This window comes from Colossoma macropomum, unplaced genomic scaffold (genome assembly GCF_904425465.1).
Source record: "Colossoma macropomum unplaced genomic scaffold, Colossoma_macropomum, whole genome shotgun sequence".
NCBI lineage: Eukaryota > Metazoa > Chordata > Actinopteri > Characiformes > Serrasalmidae > Colossoma > Colossoma macropomum.
This window is the reverse complement of record NW_023495386.1, coordinates 31,407-59,012: the sequence shown is the minus strand read 5'-3', so window position 1 is coordinate 59,012 and position 27,606 is coordinate 31,407. Positions and strand designations below refer to the sequence as shown.

The 27,606-nt window shown below is 38.8% G+C and overlaps 1 protein-coding gene across 1 annotated transcript in view; it reads left to right on the top strand.

Moving 5' to 3' along the window:
• The first annotated feature begins 3,895 nt into the window (after positions 1-3,895).
• cdyl (chromodomain protein, Y-like) overlaps positions 3,896-27,606 on the top strand; it is a 32,346-nt gene continuing 8,635 nt past the window's right edge. The window contains exons 1-3 of the mRNA XM_036562399.1: positions 3,896-4,185; positions 13,148-13,967; positions 18,956-19,227. Of these exons, the coding sequence (XP_036418292.1) occupies positions 4,159-4,185; positions 13,148-13,967; positions 18,956-19,227 (1,119 nt within the window). The 5' untranslated portion in view covers positions 3,896-4,158. The remainder of the gene's footprint in view (positions 4,186-13,147; positions 13,968-18,955; positions 19,228-27,606) is intronic.

Below are 27,606 nucleotides of genomic sequence, written 5' to 3'. Positions count from 1 at the left end.
GGTCAGGATTTAATGACTGGGTATTAAGAAAGCATCCATCAAAGGCTCAGCAAAGATGGGTCATGGCTCACCACTTTGTGCCAAACTTTGTGAGAGAATTGTCAAACAGTCAAACAGAAAGAGCGTTTCTCAACACAAGATTGCAAAGAATTTGTTCTGATTTATCCAGAAGAGCATTTGTGAGGTCAGACACTGATGTTGGACAAGAGGGCGTGGCTTTCAATCTCCGTTCTAGTTCATCTCAAAGGTGTTCGATGGGGTTGAGGTCAGGGCTCTGTGTGGGCCAGTCAAGTTCTTCCACACTAAACTCACCCAACCATGCCTTTATGGACCTTGCTTTGTGCACTGGGGCACAGCTGAAACTGAAAAGGGCCTTCCCCAAACTGTTCCCACAAAGTTATAAGCATACAATTGTCCAAAATGTCTTGACATGCTGAAGCATTAATATTTCCTTTTGTCTAAGCCCTGGAAAACAATCCCACAGCGTTATTTCTCGTCCACCAAACTTTACAGTTGGCACAATGCAGTCAGGCAGGGAATGTTCTCCGGGCATTTGCCAAACCCAGACTCACCCATCAGACTGCCAGATAGAGAAGTGTGATTTGTCACTCCACAGAATACATTTCCACTGCTCCAGAGTCCAGTGGCGGCGTCCTTCACACCACTCCATCCGATGCTTGGCATTGTACTTGGTGATGTAAGGCTTGCATGCAGCTGCTCTGCCATGGAAACCTATGTCATGAAGCTCCCAGTGCACGGTTTTTGTGCTGATGTTAATGCCACAGGAGGTTAGGAACTCTGCAGTTACTGAGTCAGCAGAGTGTGCACCTCAGCACTCGGTGACCCAGCTCTGTAACTTTACGTGGTCTGCCACTTTGTGGCTGAGTTGCTGTGGTTCCTAAATGCTTCCACTTTTCGATAATACCACTCACATTTGATCGTGGAATATCTAGGAGGGAAGAAATTTCATGAACTGACTTTCAACGGTGACATCCAATTACAGTACCACACTTGAATTCCGTGAGCTCTTTAAATGACCAATTCTTTCACAAATGTTTGTAAAGGCAGACTGCATGGCTAGGTGCTTGATTTTATACACCTGTGGCAATGGGACTGAATAAAACACCTGAATTCAGTGATTAAGAGATGTTTCCCAGTACTTTTGTCTGTAGTGTACCTCTGTCACAACTTATTTTGAGTGTATTGCAGAAAATGTAGATTCTAAATTTGTTTATACTTACAAAATCCAGTTAAGTAGGTCAGTAAAAAACATTGGAAATCTCTCTTTGTCTTTTTGTCAGTTAGATGGGTTTATTTACAATAGAAAATTTTGTATTAGAAAAGAATGCAAAACAGAAGCATTTTCACTAGTGGTCTTAGACTTGGACCCTACTGTATGCTTAATTCGGTCTTGGCTTATTTCACTTAGGCTCTTCCTTTTAAGGTAAGATTAAGATTAAGTTACCCTTATTCGTCTCACAATGGGGAAATTTCACCTCCACATTTAACTCATCCGTCAGTGAAACACCACATACACACTAGTGAACACACACACTAGGGGCAGTTAGCACACTTGCCTGTAGCAGTGGACAGCCCTATCCACAGTGCCTGGGGAGTAGTTGGGGGTTAGGTGCCTTGCTCAAGGGCATCTCAGTCATGTACTGGCAGCTCAGGGGATTGAGCCGGAAACCTTCCGGTCACAGGCCGGGTTCCCTAACATCCAGCCCATGACTGCCCATAGTGGGCATGGGCATGTATTTACAACCTTGTCCAAAACCTTGCCCCTTGAGTGACCCATGTGACTGAAAAGGTACAGCATCTGTTTTTTTTTTATTTAAGCTGTTTCTATTGGAAAATTGCTGATCTACACAATTTGGTAGGTTTGAATTGATTTTAGTGGATTATTTATACAGCATTGACTTTTTTCACCTGTCCTCTAACTTACCCTATCTGTGATTTTTGCAGTTGTACAATTAAAGTATGAGGTCTATCTGATTATCTGCATAATTTATTAGCCTTCCTTTACCCTGTTTATTAATGGTCAGGTCCCCCACAAGACCACCATTGGGCAGGGGGGTTGATTATTCTTAGCACTGCGGTGACATGAATAGTCAACCAAATATAACCAACCACTGATACTAACTAGTAACTACTAGTGATGAAGGACTAGAGGAAGGCTAACACAAATTGTGCAGCAATGAGAGATCGGCCACTGTCATGGACCAACAAGGTTATAGTGGCATGCCAGTGTATATGCTGTACAGAGTGGATCAGTGTTGCTGGAATTTTTAAACAACTCAGTGTCACTGCTGAACTGAGAATAGTCAAACAAATATATCCAGCCAACAGCCTCCTGTGGCTTGAAACTGACCACCATAGAAGGACTACCCTGCTGAAGGACCATTAGAAACCATTAGAGACTATAAGAATTAAAATCTAATGATTTTGCTTACTAATGGCAATAGGCTTGGTGATATTTTCCCAAAGAGACCACTAGTTTCTTGTAGAATACCTTTAGATTCCATTAGGAAACCATCAAATGCATTTAGAATCAGCTATTAGTCACATGTTAAACCATGAGGATCCTTTGCATTGTGATATCAACCCATTTAAAAAGGCCAGTACACAACCATTAGGAGCCAACAGAAACGATTCATGGTTTCTATGGGTTTTTCAACAGGAATGAAGGAAGACTAACAAACTGTGCAGCATTAGGACCACCTCCTTGTTTCAACGCTCATTGTCCATTTTATCAGCTCCACTTACTATATAGGTGCACTTTGTAGTTCTACAATTACAGACTGTAGTCCATCTGTTTCTCTGCATACTTTGTTAGACCCTTTTTACCCTGTTCTTCAGTGGTCAGGACCCCCATGGACCCTAACAGAGCAGGTACTATTTGGGTGGTGAATCATTCTCAGCACTGCTGTAACACTGATATGGTGGTGGTGTTTTAGTGTGTGTTGTGCTGGTACGAGTGGTTCCAGTGCTGCTGGAATTTTTAAACACTGTGTCCACTCTATTAGACACTCCTACATTGTCAGTCCACCTTGTAGATGTAAAGTCAGAGACGATAGCTCATCTGCTGCTGCCCAGTTTGTGTTTGTCATCCTCTAGTCCTTCATCAGTGGTCACAGGACGCTGCCCACAGGCCGATGTTGGCTGGATATTTTTGGTTGGTGGACTATTCTCAGTCCAGCAGCACTGCTGTGTCTGATCCACTTAGACCAGCGCAACACACTCTAACACACCGCCACCACATCAGTGTTACTGCAGTGCTGAGAATGATCCACCACCGAAATAGTACCTGCTCTGTGAGGGCCCATGGGGGTCCTGACCACTGAAGAACAGGGTAAAAGGGGGCTAACAAAGTACGCAGAGAAACAGATGGACTACAGTCTGTAATTGTAGAACTACAAAGTGCACCTATATAGTAAGTGGAGCTGATAAAATGGACAATGAGCATTGAAACAAGGAGATTGTCATAATGTTATGCCTGATCGGTGTATACAGTACTACAAAGTGCCCCTATATCATCTATATGGTAAGTGGGCCTGATAAAATAGACAGAGAGTGTAAATACAAGGCCCCTAATGAAGCCTAATACGCAATAAAGTGGGAAGTGTAACTTTATATTAATACTCAGGCTGTACAACTATTTTTTTTATTTCATTGTTACAACGAATAAGTTTAGAGCCTACTTCATTTATTATCCTTCTGTTTCTTTCTACACATTTGTACTGTCTAACATGATCATTTTTCAGTAGGATTTTGACCAAAGTTTGAGTGCGTTAGATTGCAAAAGCAAAAATGTTTTTTATGAATTGTACATCGGCGAATGTTTTGGCACGAATCACCCGCTATACAAAGGCACGTCATGATCACGTGATTGGTCCACTTTGCTAGTCTTCGGATCATTGTGTCGGTACAGCGTTGCTTCAGAAGTTTCGAAACACCATTTTGAGTTTGTCATCATTACCCTGGATCAAAACTGTTCGTACTGGTAAAGAGCGAAAAGAAGATGCTTCCCGTGGATTAGGCCAATCTCAGACGCGTCAAAAAGCAAGAGAAGAACTAGGCTAGCTAAGTAGCTAGACAGCAGCAGAGCTGGAGAAAGACTACCAATCGGATTACTCCAGTATCGAATATTACTAGGCCATGATGGCCTCAGAGGAGCTCTATGAGGTGATTCCTTGTGTTACAATAGTTTGCATTTCTGTGTCAATTCCCGCCTGGTTGAGCTTTAGTGCTATCTCTGCACTTCTGTCTGTCTATCTAGCCATCAGGGCTGTAGGTTGGCGTAGTGGGTTGAACAGCAGCTGGCTAATACGACAAGGCAGTAGATACCGCGGTACTGGTTGGTTGCAGTCGTAGCTAGCAAGTTGCTGTATGGTGGCTACACGTTGCTGTGTAAGCACCTTTATTTGCACATTACGATGTAGTTGTAGTTTCGTGATACTAATTCACAGCGTTTTATTATCCATTTAGTCCGGGCAAACACAAATTTCATATGTGAAAGTGTTGGAATAAGAGCACTTCACGTAAAAGTTTATCCCCAAAATTTCGCATTTTCTCACTTCGTTGCTTTGTATAAGGCCGTCGATGGTTATGACCTCCAGAGAAGTACGTAGAGCAGCAATCCCAGACTTTTTATGCATAAAAATCCTTTGTTATTCAGCTCGTGGTAGAGGTCCCCAGAGGTAGGGTGTTTGCGTAAGTGCTAACCGGCAGGTCAATCATTGTGGCTAGCCAGAGAGCGGCGGCTTATGCCGAGGAAGAGCTTTGTCTAACCAGTGTTAAAATTCAGAAATACGACTGCTGTTTTCACGTAGTTAAATGGCAGAACCTCTGTTGGATTTTGGAAGAAAAACTGCAGTTCTAATAGTCCCACGTTTTATATATTTAAAGAGGATTTTCATGTCAAAAAGGTTTAAATTCTGATATAGTCCTTCAATGCTAAGGCTGAATTGGAGACTACACTTTTGCAACCCCATTTCCAAAAAAGTAGGGACGCTGTGCAGAATTTAAATAAAAATAGTTTTATTTTTTAAATATTTTCAAAGGAATATACTACAAAGGCAACATATCAAATGTTGAAACTGAGAATTTTTTAATTGTTTTTTGAAAAATACATGCCCATTTTGAATTTAATGCCAAAAAACACGTTCCAAAAAAGTTGGGACGGGAGCATGTTTACCAATGTGTTTGATCACCTCTTCTTTCAACAACACTCTGTAAGCGTTTGGGAACAGAGGAGACCAACTGCTGCAGTTTTGAAAGTGAAATGTTTTCCCATTCTTGCTTGATATAGGATTTCAGCTGCTCAACAGTTCAGGGTCTTCTTTGTCGTATTTTTCATTTCATAATGTGTTAAATGTTATCAGTGGGTGACAGGTCTGGACTGCAGGCAGGCCAGTTTAGCACCTGGACTTTTTATACAGAGCAATGCTGTTGTATTACATGCAGAATGTAGTTTGGCATTGTCTTGCTGAAATAAGCAGGGTCTTCCCTGAAAAAGACATCATCTGGAAGGCAGCATATGTTGCCAAAACATGTATATATCGTTCATCATTAATGGTGCCTTCACAGATGTGCACGTCGCCCATGCCATGTGCACTAATGCACCCCTATGCCATCATGAATACTGGCTTTTGAACTGTGCACTGATAACAAGTCTGATGGTCTTTAGTGCGTAGGACGCAGTGTCCGTGATTTCCAAAAAGAATTTCAAATGTTGATTTTTTCAGAAGTGTTTCTGAGCCCATGCAGTGATTTCCACTACAGAATCATGTCTGTTTTTAATGCAGTGCCGCCTGAGAGCCTAAAGATCATGGCCAGCAAATACTAGTTTTTGGCCTTGTCCCTTGCATACAGAGATGACTCCAGATTCTCTGAATCTTTTAATGTTATTATGTACTGTAGATGATAGCAAAGAACTTTTCCTTTTTATTATGTTGAGAAGCATTATTCTTGAATTGTTCCACTATTTGCTCGTGCAGCCTTTCACAGAGTGGCGAACACCTCCTCATCCTTATTTCTGAAAATCTCAGCCTTTCTGAGATGCTCATTTTATACCCAATCATGTTACTGACGTGTTGCCAATCAACCACCAGGTGTTTTTAGCATTACACAACTTTACCAGCCTTTTGTTGCCCCCGTCCCAACCTTTTTGGGAACGTGTTGTTGGCATCAAATTCAAAATGGGCACATACTTTTCAAAAAAACAATAAAAATAAAATGTTTGATATGTTGTCTATGTACTATTTTCAATTAAATATAGGGTTTGAATGATTTGCACATCATTGCATTTTGTTTTTATTTACATTTTGCACAGCATCCTTACTTTTTTGGAAATGGGGTTGTACTTTCAATAAAATTAAAGTATTTCACTATTTAACATTTGCATGTAATATGCTTTGGAATTTTACAGCTAGCTTCCGTGCTAGGCCTAAGAAATGTAATGACTTCAAACTTAAATGTGTGAGAACTTTTTCTATGTAATAATGAGGACCTGCTGGCTCCTTCGTTGGCTGTCCAGGATCCATCTCAAAGTGTACAGTGTGCAGCTGACATGATTAAGTTGCTATAATGAACATAAAGGAATACAATATAGAATTAAGTTTGCTAAAAATTCTCGGTGATGCCAGCATGATATACAGTATCGATATCAAGCTGATGTCAGCAGGAAATACTGGATTAGAAAAGAATGAATCCAGTCTGATTCTGTAGTTAGAAATATCACAGAATTGCTTGTAGTGCAGCATAACCCAAAGACATGTGAAGTAGCTAATGTGATAACCACGTATGTGTTTTCACATGTGGTCTAATGTTAGCATAAGAACAAGTAGCTAGTATAAGTGTTATACTTTAATTGCAGTTCTTTTATTTGAAATAGACTGATTTTACACACGTTTGCATGGAAATTTGTTTTTTGTAAAAGCTTAGCTGAATAAAAATGCTTATATACGTTGGGTTTTATGTAAGTCATTATTAGTTAGTCTGGTTGAGTCTAATTGGCTGTTTGCAGAGTAAGATATAAATGTTTATGGACTGCTCATCCGTCGTTTCTTTTGAAATCAAGGATACTGCAGTAACGGCTTATACTCATCTGGGAAGCCTTTAAACTAAATATTGGAAGATATTGGTATAATGAAAAGCAGTTTGGGAGCCAAAAGAGTTGGTACTTCTGGATGAGCCGAGCCAGATGATCTTGGTTGACCAAAAAGAGCCGTAATTCCCATCACTATCACACACGCTGACATGCAAGCAAGCCCAGATGGAGTAGTTTCATTTTAGGCTGCGGTTTATTTTATTTCTCCATCTAATAACTAAACTATTCATTCAGGTAGCTATTTGTTGTGAAAGAAATACAGTTACAATTTCAAACAATTTCATGCATTTTCAAGCACTTTATCCGAAATTCCAGCACTTTTCAAACTCTGAAAATACAACATTAAAATTCAAGCATTTTCAAGGATTTCAAGCACCTGTACGAACCCTGTTTTTGACTGTTAGTTATTCAGCAGAAGAACAAAGTTGTCAAAGCTGTACTTAAAATTTCAGGACTTTCCTTAAACTGCTTCTCATTTCATGGAATGTCCATTACTGTCCTGCAAATGTGACAAAACATCAGAGGTTTGAATTGGAGTAAAGGATTTGGCACAGAATAACTGGCCTTGGAAAAATATCTAAAATTTTGGTTACCAGCTGATTCAACATCTATCATTTTGTCGGTCTGTGAGCACAAACCAATGTGAGAGAGATATCATTCTAGGAATTTATATTTATTGTGATCCTTTCAAGGAAAACCATTACTTTCTTTCAAACCTTCAAAGTATGTAGATATTATTACCATTTTCCTATAATATACATAAGTGTTTCGTTCAATAAGTAGTTGCATAGTTATATAATCAGATACATTTACTTTCAAGTTATATTCTGAATCAGAAGGTTTGAGGCTGAGACATTTTGTTTTAATGTAAAAAAATGAGAAGACATGGCAAAAAAGATGATTTTTTTCACAAAACACGACTGCACACAAAGCAGTAATAACATAACAAAAAATACATTACCAATTTACTGTTGCGCATTTGTACTTTTGACTTTTTTGGTATAATGAAACTGGATTTTCTGTGGACAACTGCATAAGTATTGGCCCATTTTTTGATCAAATATTAAATCAGATTTGATGTATTACTTCACTTAGCAATAACTAGTTTAAAGTAAGCCTATTTATTGCACAAGGAACTGTTCTCATGCAGTGTTAACTTACTTTTATACCGCCAGGACTTGGAGCTCTGTGATTGTGTTATTATTGTATGTGCTGTCTCTTTTCACTCTCTGCGTCAAGAAGCCATTCAGAATCAAATGTTGTGATATTCTTTTTCTTTTCTTCTTCTTTTTTCCAGTAATGCTTATAATGCATTTTTTTCCAGAGTATTAAAAGTAGGCACATAGATTCTCTGTACTGTTTTGATAGAAGCAATCGAGGCTGAGTGTGTTCTTATTGGTCATCTTCCAGTGGTGTAAAAAGTTACCTAGGCCTATTTGCAGGCCTTTTGAGACAGCCCCCCCTTAATTCAAGACACAATCACAACGCACGTCCAGCAAGACCTGAAATAATACTGCAACATCCTTATAGAGCCAGTGATCTATGTCTCTCAGACTAAGACAGGTTAATAGTACTTTGCAGTAATCCAGGTGTCATGATATAAAAGCATAAACAACTTTTTCAGTATCTCCACAAAACAGGCATGTATATAAATAAGGCATTTATACAAAAAAGAGAATCATTAACTTTTGTCCAGTTCGTGATAACTGCCAGTCACTCAGATTGCCTCACTGGCTGAAATCATTGAATTTAACGACAGCTACAACTGTGTGTCATCAGCATAAAAGTGAGAAGAATTATTAAAACATTGTATTTAGGCAGTTTAAAGGAAGAATGTAGAGAAAGAATAATATTGGCCCCAAGATGAAACCCTGAGGCATCCCACAGTTAAAAGCAGCAGTAGAGGACATCATGTTGCAGATAAGGGATGAGAGGTCCCTATAACTTTTTAAGATGTTAGGTGTTATGTCAAAGGGGCTAAATGGTAAAAAATAAGTGCTGTGCAATTTTTACTGCTTGAGTAGTAAACTCCTTTGGAGTCCTTTGTATTACAGCTTGGATAGGATATGTCTGAAAAAGTGCAAGGAGATGCCTGATATTGTTGATCTTGCTCACCAAAAAAATAAATAAAATTCAGGATTGGCAGCAGTGCTGCTACATGTCTTGCAGGAAGCAAAGTGATACTACACAGAAAATGTCACAGAAATGCACAGATACACATCAAACTCCAGGTCCTGTTAAACTCTGTCACACAGATTTAATAAAACTAGTAAAATGTCAGTTTTCAGGATTCATTTGGTAAAAGCTCTTCAAAAACTTGCTGTTTTCGAACAAAAAGATAGGTGGAAAACAATGTGACAAGGCTAGTAATGTTAGCTGAGGCAGCAGGTAGTTGGCATTTGTCTGTTTATCTTAAAGGCTATAGCTGGACTGCTTTTTTTTAAATGTAACGTTTGTGGTCTATTTCTGGGTTGAATTTAGTGCTGCAGTTGCAAAGTGCTGAGTGGTGTGCTGTGGCTGGTAGAGAAATAGAGCACTGCTTTGTTTCATACAGTACTGTAACATTGCTTTGTTTCATGTTACCCCAAGTTAGCTATAACATAGTGATAGTCGTTAAGACTGGAAACTTGTTTGGCACTGGGGTGATGGTGGTGGTGGGTAATTTGAAGTAGGTGAGGACAGCAGCCTGTGCCAGGGAGATATTGAAGATTTCTTCATGGGTGCACTTCTGGAGTATGCAATCAAGGATGATGTCAGAGCCAACAGCATTGCATGAGTAGCAGGGTCCTCCTCATATCTGAAGGAAACATTCAAAATGTAGTGCCAGAGCATTAGAGTACTGCTAGTATAAGAGACCACACAACCATATATGTCATGTAAATGTTGATTATAACAGTATAATGTATGACAATAGGAGACAGAATGAACAAAATCAAAAAACAAAGACTGAAGTGTGTGGTGTGCAGTAAAATATGCAGTACAGTTAAGACAAATAGTTTGAACACAACAGGCCTGATGGCGCAAAAAGTATTATGCATAGCCAACAGTGCAAAATCAGCACTTGTCTGAGAAATAAACAAACTGAAGATAAAGTAAATAAGTTCTGTGTGGCTAGTAAGGTCAAATAGTTTTGCTACAGATTTGTGTGATTTGTGTCATTGATTTCTGAGTTACGCTAGAGCTTAACATATAAAGTACTGTATGTGAAAATAATAATGTAATTATGGCAAGCATTTGTTGTATGAGCAATCAGCAGAATACAAAGATCAGCTGTCTCCAGTGAACTGGAAATTAACCTAAAGAGTCCTTTGCATTAGTTACATTAGTCCTTTGTTAGTTACCTAAGGGAACCAACATATGAACTGCCTTGAAAAAATGTATTCAGTCCTAGATTATATTTTTCACATAAAAGATTGCCACAGCGTATTTTGAGATGAGGCTGAGATTTTTTTTATTTGTGAATCAGAACCTTTTTTTTGTTTGTTTCCAAAAATGAAAAAAGAACAATAAAAAGTATTGATTTAATTAGGTAAGTAAGTAAAGTAAGTTTTGCCCATTCCCCCTTTGCAAAACTGCTCACGTTCTGCCTATTTAGTTGGGATACAACTTTACAGATTTCTGATGCTTGTACTCAGAACTCTGAATGGGCCACTCCAGGACATAAATTTTCTTCATTTTTAAGCCACTCCAATGTTGCCTTAGAAGTGTGCTTTGGGTCATTGTCCTGCTGAAAGTTTAGTTATCTCCTTTATTTACATGAGGTGGGCATGGGGGACTATTTTAACATTGCTAACAGGACTGTTTACACATAAATGTACGGTTACTCTTACACTATATTGAAGAACATAGGTGTCAGAATGCGCTACGGTGGTCACTGCTTTGTCCAGCAACACAGGAGGAAATCTCTGTTTCAAAAAATACCTGTGTATTTGTGGACTAGGCTCTAGGAAGTGTTTAGAGAGGTGGCCTGACCTAGGCAGTATTGCAGAGATTGTTTTTTCCTTATTTAAATATTGAACTGAACTGAGTATATTCAGTCCATTTGAGATCTGTTGCCCTTCCCCAGAACTATGCTTATCTGTGACTAGAATCCTGACTGGTATTGAATGCTCTTTTGTTGCTTTGTTCTTTGTTCTGGACTGGAAATGAAACGGTGGCTCTGTGATAGGGCAGAGTGATGTATTAAATATTTGTAATATATTGTTATGTTTTTTATTTTTATTTTTTTGGAAATACAAATTAGGCTACATTATGAATAATTTGTGATCTTATGTGCATTTTATGCATATTTCATGCATGCATGCGAGTTTCTTGAAGACAGTGGCACTCAGGTAACCTTTTCTTGTCTCAAGTATGTGGATGTTAAGCTTTATGAGCAAAATGAAAGTGATCATATGAGAAGTAAAGAGGCTGTGTGGGAAACCCATGCCGTGTAGCTCCTGGTGCAGTTTTTGTGCTGTTGTTAATTCCAGAAATTCCAGAGGAGGTTTGGAAAAGTGGTATTACTTTTCAATAATACCACTTACAGTTGATTGTGAAGTATCTAGTAAGGAAGAAATTTCACAAACTGACTTGTTGCAATAGTGGCATCCTATCACACTACCACACTCGAATTCAGTGAGCTCTTTAGAAGGACCCAATCTTTCACAAATGTTTGTAAAGACTGCATGGCTAGGTGCTTGATATTGGCTAGGTGCTTGATATTATACACCTGTGGCAATGGGACTGAAATCATCTGAATTCCTTGATTAAGAGGTGTGTCCCAGTATCTTTGTCTATATAGTGTATGAGCTTGTTGGACATCCCATTTAAACCGTGGGCATTAATATAGAGTTGGCCCCCCTTTGCAACTCTAACAGCCTTCACTTCTCTGGGAAGATGTTACAAAAGATTTTTTTTGTGTCTGGGAATTTGTGTCCATTCAGTCAAAACAGCATTTGCAAGGTCTGACACTGATATTGGACAAGAAGGCCTGATTCGCAATCAATGTTCCAGTTCTTCCCAAGGAGTTCAGTGCAGTCAAATGCAGGCCAGTGGAGTTCCTCCACACCAAATTCATCAGACCATGTCCTTGCTGTGTGCACAGGGGCATAGTCATGCTGGAACAGTAAAAGGCCTTCCCCAAAGTGTGGCCACAAATTTGCAAGCATATGACTGTCTAAAGTGTCTTTGTATTCTGTAACATTACCGTTTGCTGGAACCAAGGGGCTTAGCCCAAACCCTAAAGAACAGCTCCAGCCCAGGACCATTATCCCTCTTCTACAAAACTCTATTGTTGGTTTTATGTATTCCAGTAGATAGCGTTCTCCTGGCATCAGCCAAACGCAGATTTGTTCATCAGACTGCCAGTTTCCACTGTTCCAGTTTCCAGTGGCGATGATATAATGATCTTCGGCTTGTGTGCAGCTGCTTGGCCATGCAAACCAGTTTCATGAAGTTCCCGGTGCACATTTTTTGTGCTGATGTTGCTTCCATAGGAACTATATACTAAGCAATGCAACAGAGATTAGGTTAATTTTTTTTTTTATATGCTACTCACTTCAGGACTGTGCAGTACTGCTCTGTGAGCTTGCATGGTCTACTGCTGAATGTGAAAATTTTGCAGTCATCTGGATTTCTGCATGACTTGCAAAATGTGATGTACATCTGTCATAGTAGTAAATAAACATCACTGAAATGCTGTGGTGTTACATGAATTGGGTCATCAAGGTTCAAAAATATACATGAAATACTTTGGGTTAGAGAAATTGACAAATACCTTCTAATAATTTTGATTGTGTAAAACATCTGTTTAATTAGGTTATTTAAAATTTGTGTCCTGTTTGAATGAATGTTAGGAGCCATTCATGCAGATATCTAGATAATTTGCAAACTGTTTTTACAACGGTTCTTCTGCTTTGGTTAAACCATATAAGAATGACAGCCATTTTTGTAGATCATGTTTTATGTATCTCTTGTTACCTGTTTTGTTTTCTGATTAGAAATGATTAGGATAGGTAAACTAAACTGTATATTATCTTTTTTCCTTCTCTTTAGGTTGAGAGAATTGTTGGTAAACGTAAAAACAAGAAAGGGAAAATGGAATATTTGGTCCGCTGGAGAGGCTATGGCTTTGAAGGAGACACTTGGGAACCAGAGGCTAATCTGGCCAGCTGCATTGAATTCATCAGTGAATTTAACCGCCAGCACAGTGATAGGCAGAGAGACGGAACAAGCCTACGCTCTACACGCAGGTCTCCCAGTATGGGTCTGAGCAGCAACAATGCACGCAAACAGATGAACAGGCCTCAACCACATAACAGCGGTGTGAACCCTGCTATGGGAAGGATTTCTCCATCCTCCCTAAGCATGCCTTCTACCAGTGTTACAAAACAACTGCCCCCACCGCACACTTTGTTAGATAATAAGGACTCCAATTACGATGCAGACACAGAGCAACAACCTTTTTTGACTAACCAGAAATTCCAATGCTCTGCAGGTGTCAGTCTCAGCAGCACTACTGAGTCAGCAAGCACAGCAAGCACCACCCCAACCTTAGGTCATACTGTAAGCACTTTACGCTGTAGTATGGACTTGGCTAAGTCTGGAATTAAAATCCTAGTGCCAAAAAGCCCAATGAACAGTCGGGCTGACTCTGAGGAGTCTCCTAGTGAGGCAGCACATAGTCTGGACCAAGGCGGGCAGGAGCCAGATATTGTGCCCCCTGAAGTGGCACTGCAAGAGAAGTCTGTAGGACTTGTTTTAGGGCCAGGACAGGAGCGGGCACGCATGGGCACACGGCCCAGGACACAGACAGCTCTCCCTCCACCTCAAGTCCCAATTACACCTGCTGCTGTTCGTACACTGAATGGGAAAAGTATGGCAATACGTTTTATACTAGAATGGTGATAAATGATATGTCCTTAGTAAGAGAACAAAATTGATCCTCCTTAATTTGGCTTCAGTGCTCCACAGTATTTGAAAATTTAAATGTAAAAAACTGTCTGTGTGTGTGTACACCCACACGCTTCATTGTCTTCATTATATGCAGTCATCTAATTTTGATGCTTGCAACACTTTCCAAAAAAATGCCGGTGCATTGTGCCCATTCAGACCTTTAAAATATTAGAAAAATAAAATATTGCCATACCCTACACATCATGTATCGTAAAAATGACATAATGTTGTATTTTTACTATATGTGACTGATTTAAACTGATATTATTGATACTTTGGCATCACAATTTTCATACAATACTGTGCAAAACTCAGATACCACCCTTTATTATTTAATTTCCCATCAAAACAGCCATTAAGTTATTTAAGTACAACAATAAAAAGCAGAAAACATATTTAACAGAACATTATACAGAATGGGGACATGTCTGCAGGTGGGCTGGCCTCTGCCCATTAAATGAAAACTCTGAAACAAAATTCAGTGTTATCCCTATTCTTTGAGTGTTCATAGTTTTTTTGTCATAGATAATTTTGTTATTACTCATCTAAAATGCACTGCTTTCCTACTGGCTGAAGGTGTGGATGTGCTTAGTTAGTGCTCCTTCTTTACGTTATTGTCAAACTAGGCATTTCTTCACATATATGGTGCAGACATGGTGCAGTGAACTGCTAAACCAGTTTGTAGCTAACTAGCTGCTCTCAGCAATCCAAGTAAAACTGTTAATACCTTTTAAAAGGTTAATTCTTTTCTCTGGTTCTTATAATTATATTTGTAGTCTTATATAGTTCCACAGCTAAGTTTGCACGTTTTGCAAGCAACGTATTTCTTTTAAGTTGCCAGCTCATTTGGTGGCCACTAGTTTAGTGAATACCCAGCTCCAGGCTAGCTATAGCTGATTTGTTGCTTTTCACTGAAGTTGGCTTGTGGAGTAGGTAAAAAATAATTTTACAGAAAGCAACACAATTAGTTTTGGTTAGTTAGCTAGGTAAATCTTCCAGCATGGACAGGTGGCTCATTAAAAACAGCTGGTAATCTACCAACACTGAGCAAAGCATTACTGCCTCGGTGTCGCGGGCAGCAAACCTCCGTCCTCCACAAAATCCAGACACATCAGCTCTGCTGTGTTCGCTCCTGACCTAAATATAGCCCGTCCCAGCCAATTATAAGTAGTTATCCCAGATGCCCATTTCGACAAACTGCAAAGCTTGCTTGTAGGTTAGCACCAGTCCTGACGTATGGCTAGAATATAGAGTATATGTCTCATGTGATGCTTGCTTTTGCTTTGCCTGTTACAAATTTGGTGTTTCCAGTTCCAAATGAGAGGACATATGCATGAAACGTGGATACATTATTTGGAAGAGAGCACTTGAATGAGACTGTGGTTTCCTTAAACATGCCTCCTGTATTCCTCGTGTTAAAGCAATGTCTGCATGGCAGGAATATCAGCATCGTGCAGAGACAGGTGAAAGTATCATGCAACTACTGGGTCAAACCCAGATAGAAAAGAACATGTACCATGATAGGTAGGGGTGGGAATCTCTAGGCACAATTCAATTTGACTACGATTCAGAGGGCTGTGAGGCGATGAAAAAATGATTTCATCTTGATGCATCTTTTTTTCTATACGTGATTTCTTTTTTTTCTCACTGTGTGAGGACTTGGTAGTTTTAAAGCAAAGTATTTGTAATGATCCATAATGAAGTTGGGTGGAAGCTTTGACATCACTTGCTCGATGGTCCTCTGGTTGGCAGCAACTACAACTGGGCAGAAAACGGGTGGAAATGTGTATTATGGTTTCTCATGTTTGTCGTTTCAATATTTAAGTGTGACACAACCTGCATGTAATGTGGTTCCCGTTCAGGTCCTTTTTCCCTTCAACTTCATAGAAGCCAAAGTGCTTCATATCTTAGCTCAGGGGTCGGCATCACACGGCCCTTTTACAGCCCTATTGCCGCTCCACAGCAGAATTAGATTTTAGGTAAAAATAAAATAATCTTTCTTTGGAGTGAAATAAAGCTCTGCTGATCGTTCTAACACTGTTTTAACAATAAATGGTCTTAAATGCTGCTAATTCACCACCCTATAACCCTGAAGGTTGATATGCAGACTGCAGGTCACATAGCAATTCAGACAATCTCACCTATCTAGTAACTATCAAAAAGGCAAAGAGAAAGATTTAGGACAAACATTTGGAGACAGATGGACTGTAGCTGGTTTTCTGGTACTTTTAATCTGCAACAAGAAACTGTCAAACACTGAAGTTGTGAAGCTGAAGTCAGCTTCACTTTCGAATTTTTCTGTTCCACCTTAAATGGTGCAGCAGTTACATTCTGGCACCTCAGGCACCATTTAAGCTGGAACGGGAAAATTCAAACAAGAAGCTGGTGAATGAGAAACTGACTTCAGCCTCGTAAGAAGTGGAATGTTGAGAGACATTTTACAAGAAACTATTCTACTGTTAAAGAGAAGTGTCCTGCCAGAGACAGGAGGAAAGCAGCTATAGCTGAGCAAAAGCTTTAAACAGAGGAAAGTCTGTGTTTACGTTTATACTAGGTCATTAGCACATACTAGGATGTATTGGTCATAAAATGTTGTGTCTCCCAAGGTGGTTTGATTTTTGTTGAAAGGACAAAATGGCTCTTAACATTTGGGTTGCTGACCCCGACCTAGCTTTAAATGCAGAGAGTGACGATCGGATTTCTTGCTCATCCATTTGTGTCTTTGTTATGTGCATGTCACAGACTGTCCAGGCGCTGCGCTTCCGCACTTCCAAGTTCCGTCTTTTGCATTCCGTCAACATTATGTTATCAATTAAAATTTAGAAAATCGATTTTTGACATTTGTGAATTGATTTAGAATTGTCCACGTCCGCATCATGATGCATCTAAGAATCGATACACCCCTAATGTTAGGTTAGGTCATTCAATTTGTCATAGTAAATGAGCGAGCTCTTCGTGGGCACCATCAGGGGAACAGAGATGAGGCCATCAGAAGAATGTGGATTAGGCTGTTTGTTCAAAAAGATCCCAAACTTACAGAAATTGCAAAATGCATCACTGAAAACACCAAATACACTTCACAAATGTCATTGAAAATAATATAATTAATCCATTTCTATTTGCTGGAAACTGATATCCTAGCTTCCCATATAAAAAAATGTGCCTTGAGCTATATTTTTTTTGTTCTAGCTCCCCCATTAACATCATAGCTTATGTTATATGTGGTAATCCAATCATGTATTTAACATCATCTTAAAGCTAAATGCAGCATTCAGCAAGCAGCCTGTGTGATTTAATTGCCCTCAGTGGGCAACCAGAGCATTTCTTTATACTGTCTCAGTTCTAGCTTAATCGCGTTCGTCTTCTTTGACCTTTATTGATGTTTAACTTCTCAATTGCAATCTAGAAATTTTACATTACACACAGAAGCAACGCTAACACTAAAGCCTTATTTGTATCTGCTAATCATATTGGGCCTAGACATCGTTTTATCTATCTATCGTAGCTCATCATACAGATGTTTAACATACAGGCACTGCTGCCTGACCCTGTGCATTCTATTCTGTTGTAGCCTACTGATGATCCACAGTAAAATTTGCTCATAAGTTGTCCCCTCTAGTTCATACAGTGCTCATCATAAGAAAAGGTTTACAGAGTTCTGTTCCCCCCCCACTGAGTAATGCCCTGGACCCCCCTACCAAAATCAGATATTCTAATTGTATTCCTTTTGCCTACCCCCGATTAAACTTGTCGTTGTTCTACATACACTGTTTAGGAAAAGCAACATTGTTCTTGTTGCCCACCCAAAGATGGCATCCTAGTAACACCTCTAATACAGAAGTATGGTATTGTCCAGCGTCCTATTTTCTCTATTGATCATTCTGCACACACACATAGCGTGGCCATTTGTGCTCTTTTTGCCATGAAAGGCTATAGCGTCACTGGGTATAGAACTCACAAGCTCCTGGTAAGTGGGCCAATGCTTACACAGGTGCACTACTCGGGAGCCCTTTTAATCATTTTTTTGGAAATTCTTTTTTTTTTAACTGGAAAAAGACAAAGCTTTCAAATACAAAATTGACAACTGAATACAGACTCAACAAACAAATACTTGAGTATTCAGATTATTCAGGTCAGCCTTACAAAATATGAAGGTGGACAAATGAAATACTGATAGATTTTGTTATGCTCAGTGTTGTGTTGGAGGCTTTTGTGTAATTTTCTGTTATATACTTCCTGCTTTTTTCTGACATTGAAAAATTAATAACTTACTTAAAAGCCACTTTGACTGGAAATTAAATAAACGTAAGGGTGACTTTTGCACAGTATAATAGAAGGTGGGTCTGGATATTTTTAAGTAAATTGTTAAATTGTAAAAAAAATAAGGCATTTTTACGCCCCAGGTCACATGGCATGTTTAGTTGATTTTCTAAGTGAAAATAACACATTCGCTACAGAAAACACACTTCTGCACATTGTCTCACACAATTACTGCTCATTTGCTGAATTAAACATATTTGGGGGAAAAAAACAAAAATCAAAATATGGCCTACATATTATTTTAAAAACATATTTAAGTTTGTGTTGTTAACTTATTTTCACTTAGAAAATCAACAAAATATGTAATTTGACCAGATATTTTCAAACTTTTGCATACAACTATATTTTGCAGTGACTTCTTTAAGGTATAGTACACAATGTTTAGGCTGTGATGTATCTAATACTGTCCATACATTTAAGACATTAGTAGTTTTAGGATTGCATAGTGTAATGGTAAGTGGTTTTGGTACTTTTTTTCTGTAAAAGTACATTCCACATTCTTAGAATACAGTTAAAAAAAATACAAATGATACTGTTCAAATTAAGATGACACTTTTAACATTCGGATTTCTTGCTATTTTTACAAAGGTCCCTCTACACTTATGGAGGCCTCATCAGCCAATGGGGTGGCAAGCTTCCAGAGTGGCGTGGCAGGGGTAGCAGCTGGCTCAGGTGTAGCAGGCCTAATAGGAAAACGGAGGGTTGAGGAACGTTCTACATTCGACAAACGCCTGCGCTTCAGCGTTCGACAGACGGAGAGTGCTTATCGCTATAGGGACATTGTGGTGAAGAAACAGGATGGCTTCACACACATTTTATTTTCTACTAAGACCTCTGAGAACAATTCACTAAATCCTGATGTGAGTTTAAACGTGTTGCACACAGGTAGAAAATTGCATACATATTAGTATTAGTGGTGTATTGCTTTTTTCCTTCCCCATTTATTACAGTAATACAGAGTGTGTTAACTACATTTCTACACTACCAATTGCAAGTTTAGAATCAATGTAATTTAATAATAATGAGACATTTCGCTACTCATGAATGCCTAGTATAATATGGAGATCGTGGCAGATTTGATTAAAAAAAATTGTGGTATAAGGAGTCCTAATAAATAGCAACTAATAATCTTCTAAGACTTTGCTAATGATCGATCTTACTATAATAATAAATGCTACCATGTGAAATATTAAACATTAACTTGATAAGATAATACAAAATATTTTTAATATTAACACCTAATATTTAATAATAGTCAATTAATCATTTGATTAATGCTAATAATCCTGACTCTACTGCTACTTCTTTCATTTTGACAAAAAAATTACATAGTAGTTGCTTTAAGTAGTTATTTATTATTTTGCTTTTTGTGATGCATATACTTTGAAACACTAAAAACATTGACAGTTGACAGACAATTAAAACTGAAAAAAAGTGAAAACTGAATGCAACAAGACTTTTTATTCTAAGTTTACTTACTGTAAATATGTTTGATCACAGGCTGTCTATGCAGCTAACCTCTACCCCAAATATGCCTTGCCCAGACAATAATAATAGACAGTAATGTTAGCAGTTAACTGCAGCTGTCTGAACTGTGCCTTGCTTGAAAGGTTATCTGGACCCCCAAATTAATTATTGGACTTATCAAGACAGTGTCCTTGATTAACACTCAAGCCTGTTTGATAGCATGCAGTAGTTAGTCTGCCAGCTAAGCTAGATTTAGCACCTCAACTTGCCCAACCCTATCCTTGTATGCCAATGCATTATACATTCAAAAAAAGGTCTGAATAAAGAGAACTTTTGCATTCACTTTTCATTCAAGTTTTATCTTTCAGTGTTTTATAGCACTGCAAATGTTTTTCATGAATACATTATAGTAAAGTGTAGTGAACATTATATATATGTACAACAACATTATAAAGTTTAGTTGCAGTTTATAATATGGGTCCAATTTATGATTAATGTCTAAAGCAGTATATACTAAGCATTTAACAAGGGTTAACTAAGCCAGGGGTCGGCAACACGTGGCTCTTTTACTGCCCTGTTGCGGCTCCACAGCAGAATTAGATTTTTAGGTACAAATAAAACAATCGTTATGTGCAGTAAAATAAAGCTCTGCATTTCGTTCTAGCAAAGTTTTAACAATAAATGATCTTAAACGCTGGAATTATATGTAGAACTGCTTATTCACCCTTTAATCCTGAAGATTGGCGCTCAGACAGCTGGTCACACAGCGATACAGACAACAGTCTCATCTATTTAGCAGCTAACAAAACGGCAGAGAGAGAGATTGAAGACGAACATTGATAATTTTGAGACAATCTGACTTATTTGCATTTATATTTGCATACTCCAGCTAGTTTCCTGATACGTTTAGTATGCAACAAGAAACTGTCAAACACTAAAAAGTCGTGAAGCTGAAGTCAGCTTCTTGTTTGAATTTTCCCATTCCACCTTAAATGGTGCAGCAGTTACGTTCTGGCGCCTCAGGCACAATTTAGGGTGGAAAGGGAAAATTCAAACGAGAAGCTGACTTTAACCTCGTAAAAAGTCGAACGTTAAGAGACATTTTACAAGTAACTCTTCTACTTTTGCAGAAAAGTTTGCTGCGGAAGATGTGAGAAAAGAGGCTATAGCTAAAGCTTAAAGCAGAGCAAAGTAAGTCTGCGCTTTTGTTGATATTTTTAGCCTATACTAGGACATAGACCACTGTAGACATGTTGTCGTTTTGTAGTCGGCGCCATGTTCTTATGCCCATATTAGGAACTCCGGGTCTGAGCTTGATTTCTCTATGGCCAGAATGAATGGGGTTTTCAAAAAGTTGCCTCTGTCGCACCCTATGTTAAATTAAAATGTTCAGAACCCAAAACATTTTCTCCTATGAATATTCTTCTCTCGAATATCACTGGATCCTCTGAATTACGAGGTCATTGAAGTGTTGAAATATTAATATTGCTACATGTAAGCTAGGGCTGGGCGATAAAACGATAACGATAATTATCGCGATATAACTTTTCCTCGATAGAGCGATACAACATGTTCGATAAATGTTCGATATAATACACCATTCGCACACTTCCACGTTCTAGCGAAAGCCTTGGTGGCGTTTTCTACTGCAAGGAAAGTGACACTACTCAGCTGTCGCCAGGAGAGGGCGCACTTCCGAGTTTTCCGACATGATTAGAGAGGGAGGGGGCCACTAGTAAGATGAGTCTTTAGCAACAGCTGAAACGTGGAGTTATACATTCACAATCCTCACAACTACAGCGCTGTTGCAGCGCTCGGACAGTCATAATTTAGTATGAGTGCATTCCCAAGCAACGAAAGTGAAAGAAAGAAGTGAGTTCATGTAAATTACAGCCCTGATTTAAACAAAAGTAAACTGAGGAAGCTGTGAGGCACTGGAGAGCGGGAGAGCGCTAGCTTTCCAGGCTAGCTGTTTTTAGCAGCTGGCTAACTTGAAGCAGCGCACTGTCACTCACACAACACGGAGAATTGATGATACTGTAGATCAAACACGACACAAAAGCACCACTTTCAGTTTAAACGTACCTAAAAAGAGGACTCAGTTTGTCTGGTGTTGATATTTTGCGGGTCACCACTTAAACTACTACGATAGTATAGAGAAATCCTGTTGTCGCTAGCTGGTGTCTGAATACTGTGATGTCATTTGTAACGGGGTAGCCGAGCGCTCGTCATTTTTGGCCACATCGCCCAGCTCTAATGTAAGCTAATGCTACCGCACACTGAATTGACGTCATTAGACTGTTAGCCTCCCTAAGCACATGTATTTTCATGCACAGACTGAGTGCAGATGAAAAGAAGTCAGAACAAAAGAAGCAGGTTTTTCTGCAGTTCTGTGTTTATCTGATACTCACTGAAACACAACAGATCTTTGCTTTCTGTACATAGCTTGATTTGAAAAGCTCTACAAACTTACCTGCACTGAGGCTAATTCAGTGCAGACTCGGCTTAATATTACTGCTCAACCCCTGATAAGCTGACGTAGGCTATCAAAATATCCTAATTTTTATTTTAATGCTGGTAACATTTTCGGTGGACATTTTCTCAGGACATTCGCCAGTTTCTTGTTTGAATTCTCCCGTTACACCTTAAATGGTGCAGCAGTTACATTCTGAACTGTAGTGCCATTTAAGGTGGAACGAGAAAATTTGAACAAGCAGCTGGTGAAAAAGAAACTCACTTCAGCTTCATGAAGAGTTAAAAAGCATGATATGAGGAGGTTGCCCTATTTCCCCTTGACAGCTGAGTAATATGGACTTACTTGTGCTGTTTCACAGAACTAACATGTCAGTATTATCCGTTTGCTAATGTTTGTGAAAGCTGATCACAACTGCTGCACCATTTAAGGTGAAACAGGAACATTCGAACAAGAAGCTGGCGAAAAAGAAGCTAAATTCAGCCTCGTAGTCTTAACCTTGGTAGTTTTTTTTTCTGATAAGGAGTTTTAGTCTATCAAAATATCCCACCTAGGGCTGGGCGATAAAACGATAATGATAATTATCATGATATAACTGTCCTCGATATCAATATAAGAACTGTTCGATGTAACAGACCAGGGGTGTCCAGTCTCATCCGCAAAGGGCCAGTGGGGGTCAAGGAGTGAAATGAGTTGCCAAATATACTTTGTAGCAATGCCCGAAACGTAGAGTTATATATATATTCCCTGTTTGAATGGAGCGATCGGCAATCTGTTCTCCTGTGACCAAGTGTGAGTGACAAGATAAGTTGCGTAACTGTACTGGCCTACAGCAAACTCACTTCTTTCCTAACATCCTGGCAGTCTTTAGCAGTGTTAAATCACGTCTGCTCCCCACACCTACAGCGCTCAAACAGTCATATTTTAGTGTTAGTGCATTCCCAAGCAACAAAAATGAAAGAAAGAGAGCACTGCACTGATTTAAACAAAAGTAAACTGAGGATGCTGTATGTGTGGCACTGGAGAGTGGAAAAATCACACTGCAGTTAATACTTTTACACACCGAGCGGTTCTTCATCTCTTAAACTACTTTGATAGAATAGAGAAACCTAGATGTCTGTTAGCTTGTGTTTGAATACTGTGATATACTCTGACATGGATGCGGTAGGAGTGATGGCAGTAAGGCGGTGTGATCCATCACTGACATACTGAGCCAGCTAATGTTTGCTTTTCGTATTAAGCTGACGCTGTCGAGAAAATAAGCAGTTTAACACGTCACAACACAGCTAAAAATAATCTGTTTTCTTTCTTAAATTATGAAAATTACAAAAATTGCAACCATGCTTTTCCAGCTGGTAAAAACAGCTAACCACAAACTTTCTCCCATTGTCCCATGACAGATTTGTTCCATTCTTTGGCATGTGTTTGTCATGTTCTCACCATAAAGGATAGTTTAAAATGGCCACTCGGGGGCAAAAATTAGACTTCAAACTTGAAAGAAATAATGATTTGACATTTATCTTGATATTAGAGCTGGGCGATATGGCCAAAAATGTTATCACGATAAACAAAATTCATATCGTTCGATATCGATACATAACGCGATAAATGTCAAATTATTATTTCTTTCAAGTTTGAAGGCTGATTTTGCTCCTGGGTGGTTAATTGCTGTTTTAAACTATGCTTTATGGTCGGAACACGACGAACACTCGCCAAACAGTGGAACATTTCACAAATCTGTCATGGGAGAAAGTGTCTGGTGAGCTGTTTTTACCAGCTGGAAACGCATGGCTATTTTGTAATAGTCATAATCTAAGAAAGAAAACATTATTTTTAGCTGGTGACGAGCGCTTGGCTACCCCGTTACAAATGACATCACAGTATTCAGACACCAGCTAGCGACAACTGGATTTCTCTATACTATCGTAGTAGTTTAAGTGGTGTCATTTGTAACGGCTACCCCGTTACAAATGACACCACTTAAACTACGTAGTAGTTATAGCAAAATATCTAACACCAGACAAACAGAGTCCTCTTTTTAGGTACGTTTAAACTGAAAGCTGTGCTGACGGAGCGCTGCTTCAAGTTAGCCAGCTGCTAAAAACAGCTAGCCTGGAAAGCTAGCGCTCTCCCGCTCTCCAGTGCCTCACAGCTTCCTCAGTTTACTTTTGTTTAAATCAGGGCTGTAATTTACATGAACCCACTTCTTTCTTTCACTTTTGTTGCTTGGGAATGCACTGTAACAGCGCTTTAGTTGTGAGGATTGTGATTGTGATTTAATGCTGCTAAAGCTGGTTAGGATGTTAGGAAAGAGGTGAGTTCGCTGTAGGACAGTATAGTTACACCACTGACCTCATCACTCTCGCTCGGTCACAGGAGAACAGATCTCCTGGCGACAGCTGAGTAGTGTCGCTTTACTTGCAGTAGAAAATGCCACCAAGGCTTTCGCTAGAATGTGGAAGTGTGAGAATGATGTATTATATCGAACATTTATCGAACATGTTGTATTGCTCTATCGAGGAAAAGTTATATCACGATAATTATCGTTATCGTTTTATCGCCCAGCCCTACTTGATATGTATCTGTATCGACTGATATGAAATTTTTTATCATGATAACATTTTTGACCATATCGCCCAGTCCTAATCCTACCCAGAGGTTCTGTTTACAGGTATACCTGTAAATACACGCGGTTGAACATTTTGATAAGGTAGCACAATTCATCAGAACACCGCCATAACCCGCCTTACTTTCGTGTAGCTTAGTGACATCAAATTGATGCGTTGTAGTTTCAGCTCTCATGTAGCAATATTGAGCAGTATTAAGGCTCTTTAACAACCTCATAATTCAGAGGATCCAGTGACATTTGGGAGAAAAAAGTACACATGACAAAATGTATTGGGTTCCGAACATTTTTATTTAACACAGGGTGTGATAGAGGTGATTTTCATTCTGGTCATAGAGAAATTGGGCTTAGACCCGGAGTTCCTAATATGGGCATAACGCGGACTACAGAATGACGCACGACTACAGTGGTTTGTTAGCACATACTGAGACATATTTACAGTCAAGATGGTGACACGTTACTTTAATAAAATACACATGAAATATGGCTCCCAATGTGATCCGATTTTTGTTGAAACTTGACAAAATGGCTCTTTTTAACATGTGGGTTACTGACCCCTGAAAGGACAACTTTATGCATCACAAAGTAGCAAGATGATGAATAACTACTAATCATTTTAAACGACAGTTAAGGAGTTATTCATCATGGTTATGAAGTGCTTGTGTGCAAGTAAATGCTTAATACTTACACATATAATTAGCTATAAGTATCAGCTAACTAAATGATATGACTAACTAATGATATATTGATAAAGATCATTACTAGTTGCTTGTTAGCCATTTAGTTGTTTAAAACTTATAACAAGCTAATTAGGTTGCAATATTAAGAATAATTATTAATTACTGTTGTCACTAAATAAATGATGAAAAAAGATTACATTAAGTAATCCGTACACAATAATAATTTTACATCTATTAATAATCGTTAACAAAGTATTAGATCTTTATTTTAAATCCATACCTTCAGACATTCACACATGCATATGTTTGTGAATAAAACAATATTTTAATTGCAGAGTACAGCCGCTGGATAATAGGTAACAATACTATACAAAATAAAATAGAATAAAATAAAGGTAACTTTTTTTTAGTGTATTGTGACAGTACACTAACCGCTAACTTTTGTTGATATAAAAGCAGATTCTGCCCCTTTCGAATTCCCTGACAGGTCAGCAGTACAGTCTGCCCTGTAGAGATGAATGCTGAGGTGTTTAAAGGAATATTTTGGTGAAAAATCATATGAACATGCTTTATCACTTACCCCAGAATCACTCAGCCAGGATATGTTTAAAATCTGATGTGTGCTTTTTCAGTTTACAGTGGGAGATGCTAGGCTGATGTTGCTAACAAACACTTGACTTAGCATGTTGGCGATCTTATCTCCATAAATACATGCCCAAAATGTCTTTCAAAAAGCATCCAGATCTTCATTTGATTAAACTTTCCTGTATAGATGATTGGTGGGGCAGCCATTGTGTAACCAGAGCCGCTTTAGCTAAATATGTGATCTCATTCTGTACAAGACAAACAAAGGCAAGGCTATGTGAATTCCTAAATGCACATACACAGCATAAGGTAACTTGGCTAAGAAGCTAAGTTAGTGTACTCTGATAATCAAAACAGTGTCTGAATATGATTTTGCTGACTACATTTTCATAATATATGAGCCTCAACTGTATATGTTTGAACCTGAGTGTACAAATTAAGAAATGCATCAGCTGTATGCTGGACCAACCAGTGACTTGCCAGATATACCTGCAACTCCTTGTATGACAGAATTCGAAATGTCAGGTTGGAGATACCAACCGAGTGGAGTGTCTGCACTGTGGGTACTGGGAGCTATTGATGACAGCGCTTAAACAAATTGGCATTGAAGGCCGTAAAAACAGATGTTTATTTCTACAGTCCGACTGTGTAAAGCTACATTTGTAAAGCATGCTAGCTGCATGTGGCATGACAGTAGCTAAGAGAGTACAAAACAGACAGAGAAGACTGAGAAAAAGTAAAAGTTTACCTCAGATTCAGTTCTCATCCGTAGAAGTTAACTTGGAACAGCTGTAGATTTTAGAATATCCTGTTTGCAACCAACTTTGTAATCATCACTTGAAAAATGATGTCTGCATTGAGATTTTGCTCATTATTTTTACTGAAAGGCACTCTTACTAGTTTGTGGTTCATTGCCAAAAGCTGCAGTTTGCATGTTTATGCATTATTAGTGAATCAGTGGAATTGTACTGGGCTACAGCTAGATTTCTTTGTTCTCTTCACTGTTTGTACAAAATGGAATGCCACATTTTTAAAGCTTTATCGTTATTCGAGATGCCACGTCCAACAGACTGTCCAGTAGTTACCCCTTGGCTATGCTAACAAACAAATATGATACCTGTGCAGTGACATTTTGACATATGACATCCCCCTTGTGGTTCAGTTTGAAAGTGGAATAATACTGCAAAGCAGAACATTATGTGGATTATAATTTAGTTTCGGTTTTAGTCTTTATGTTTAAAAGCATGTGTTTACCGAGAAGAGGTTGATGACTGTCCAGAATTTGTTAACAACGTTAGCCTAGGATCACCCTAAAAACAAAAGCACACATCAGATATCAAATATATCTTGGCTGATCAGCTGCATCTGGGGTAAGTGACGAATCATGTCAATTAGATATTTTGCCAAG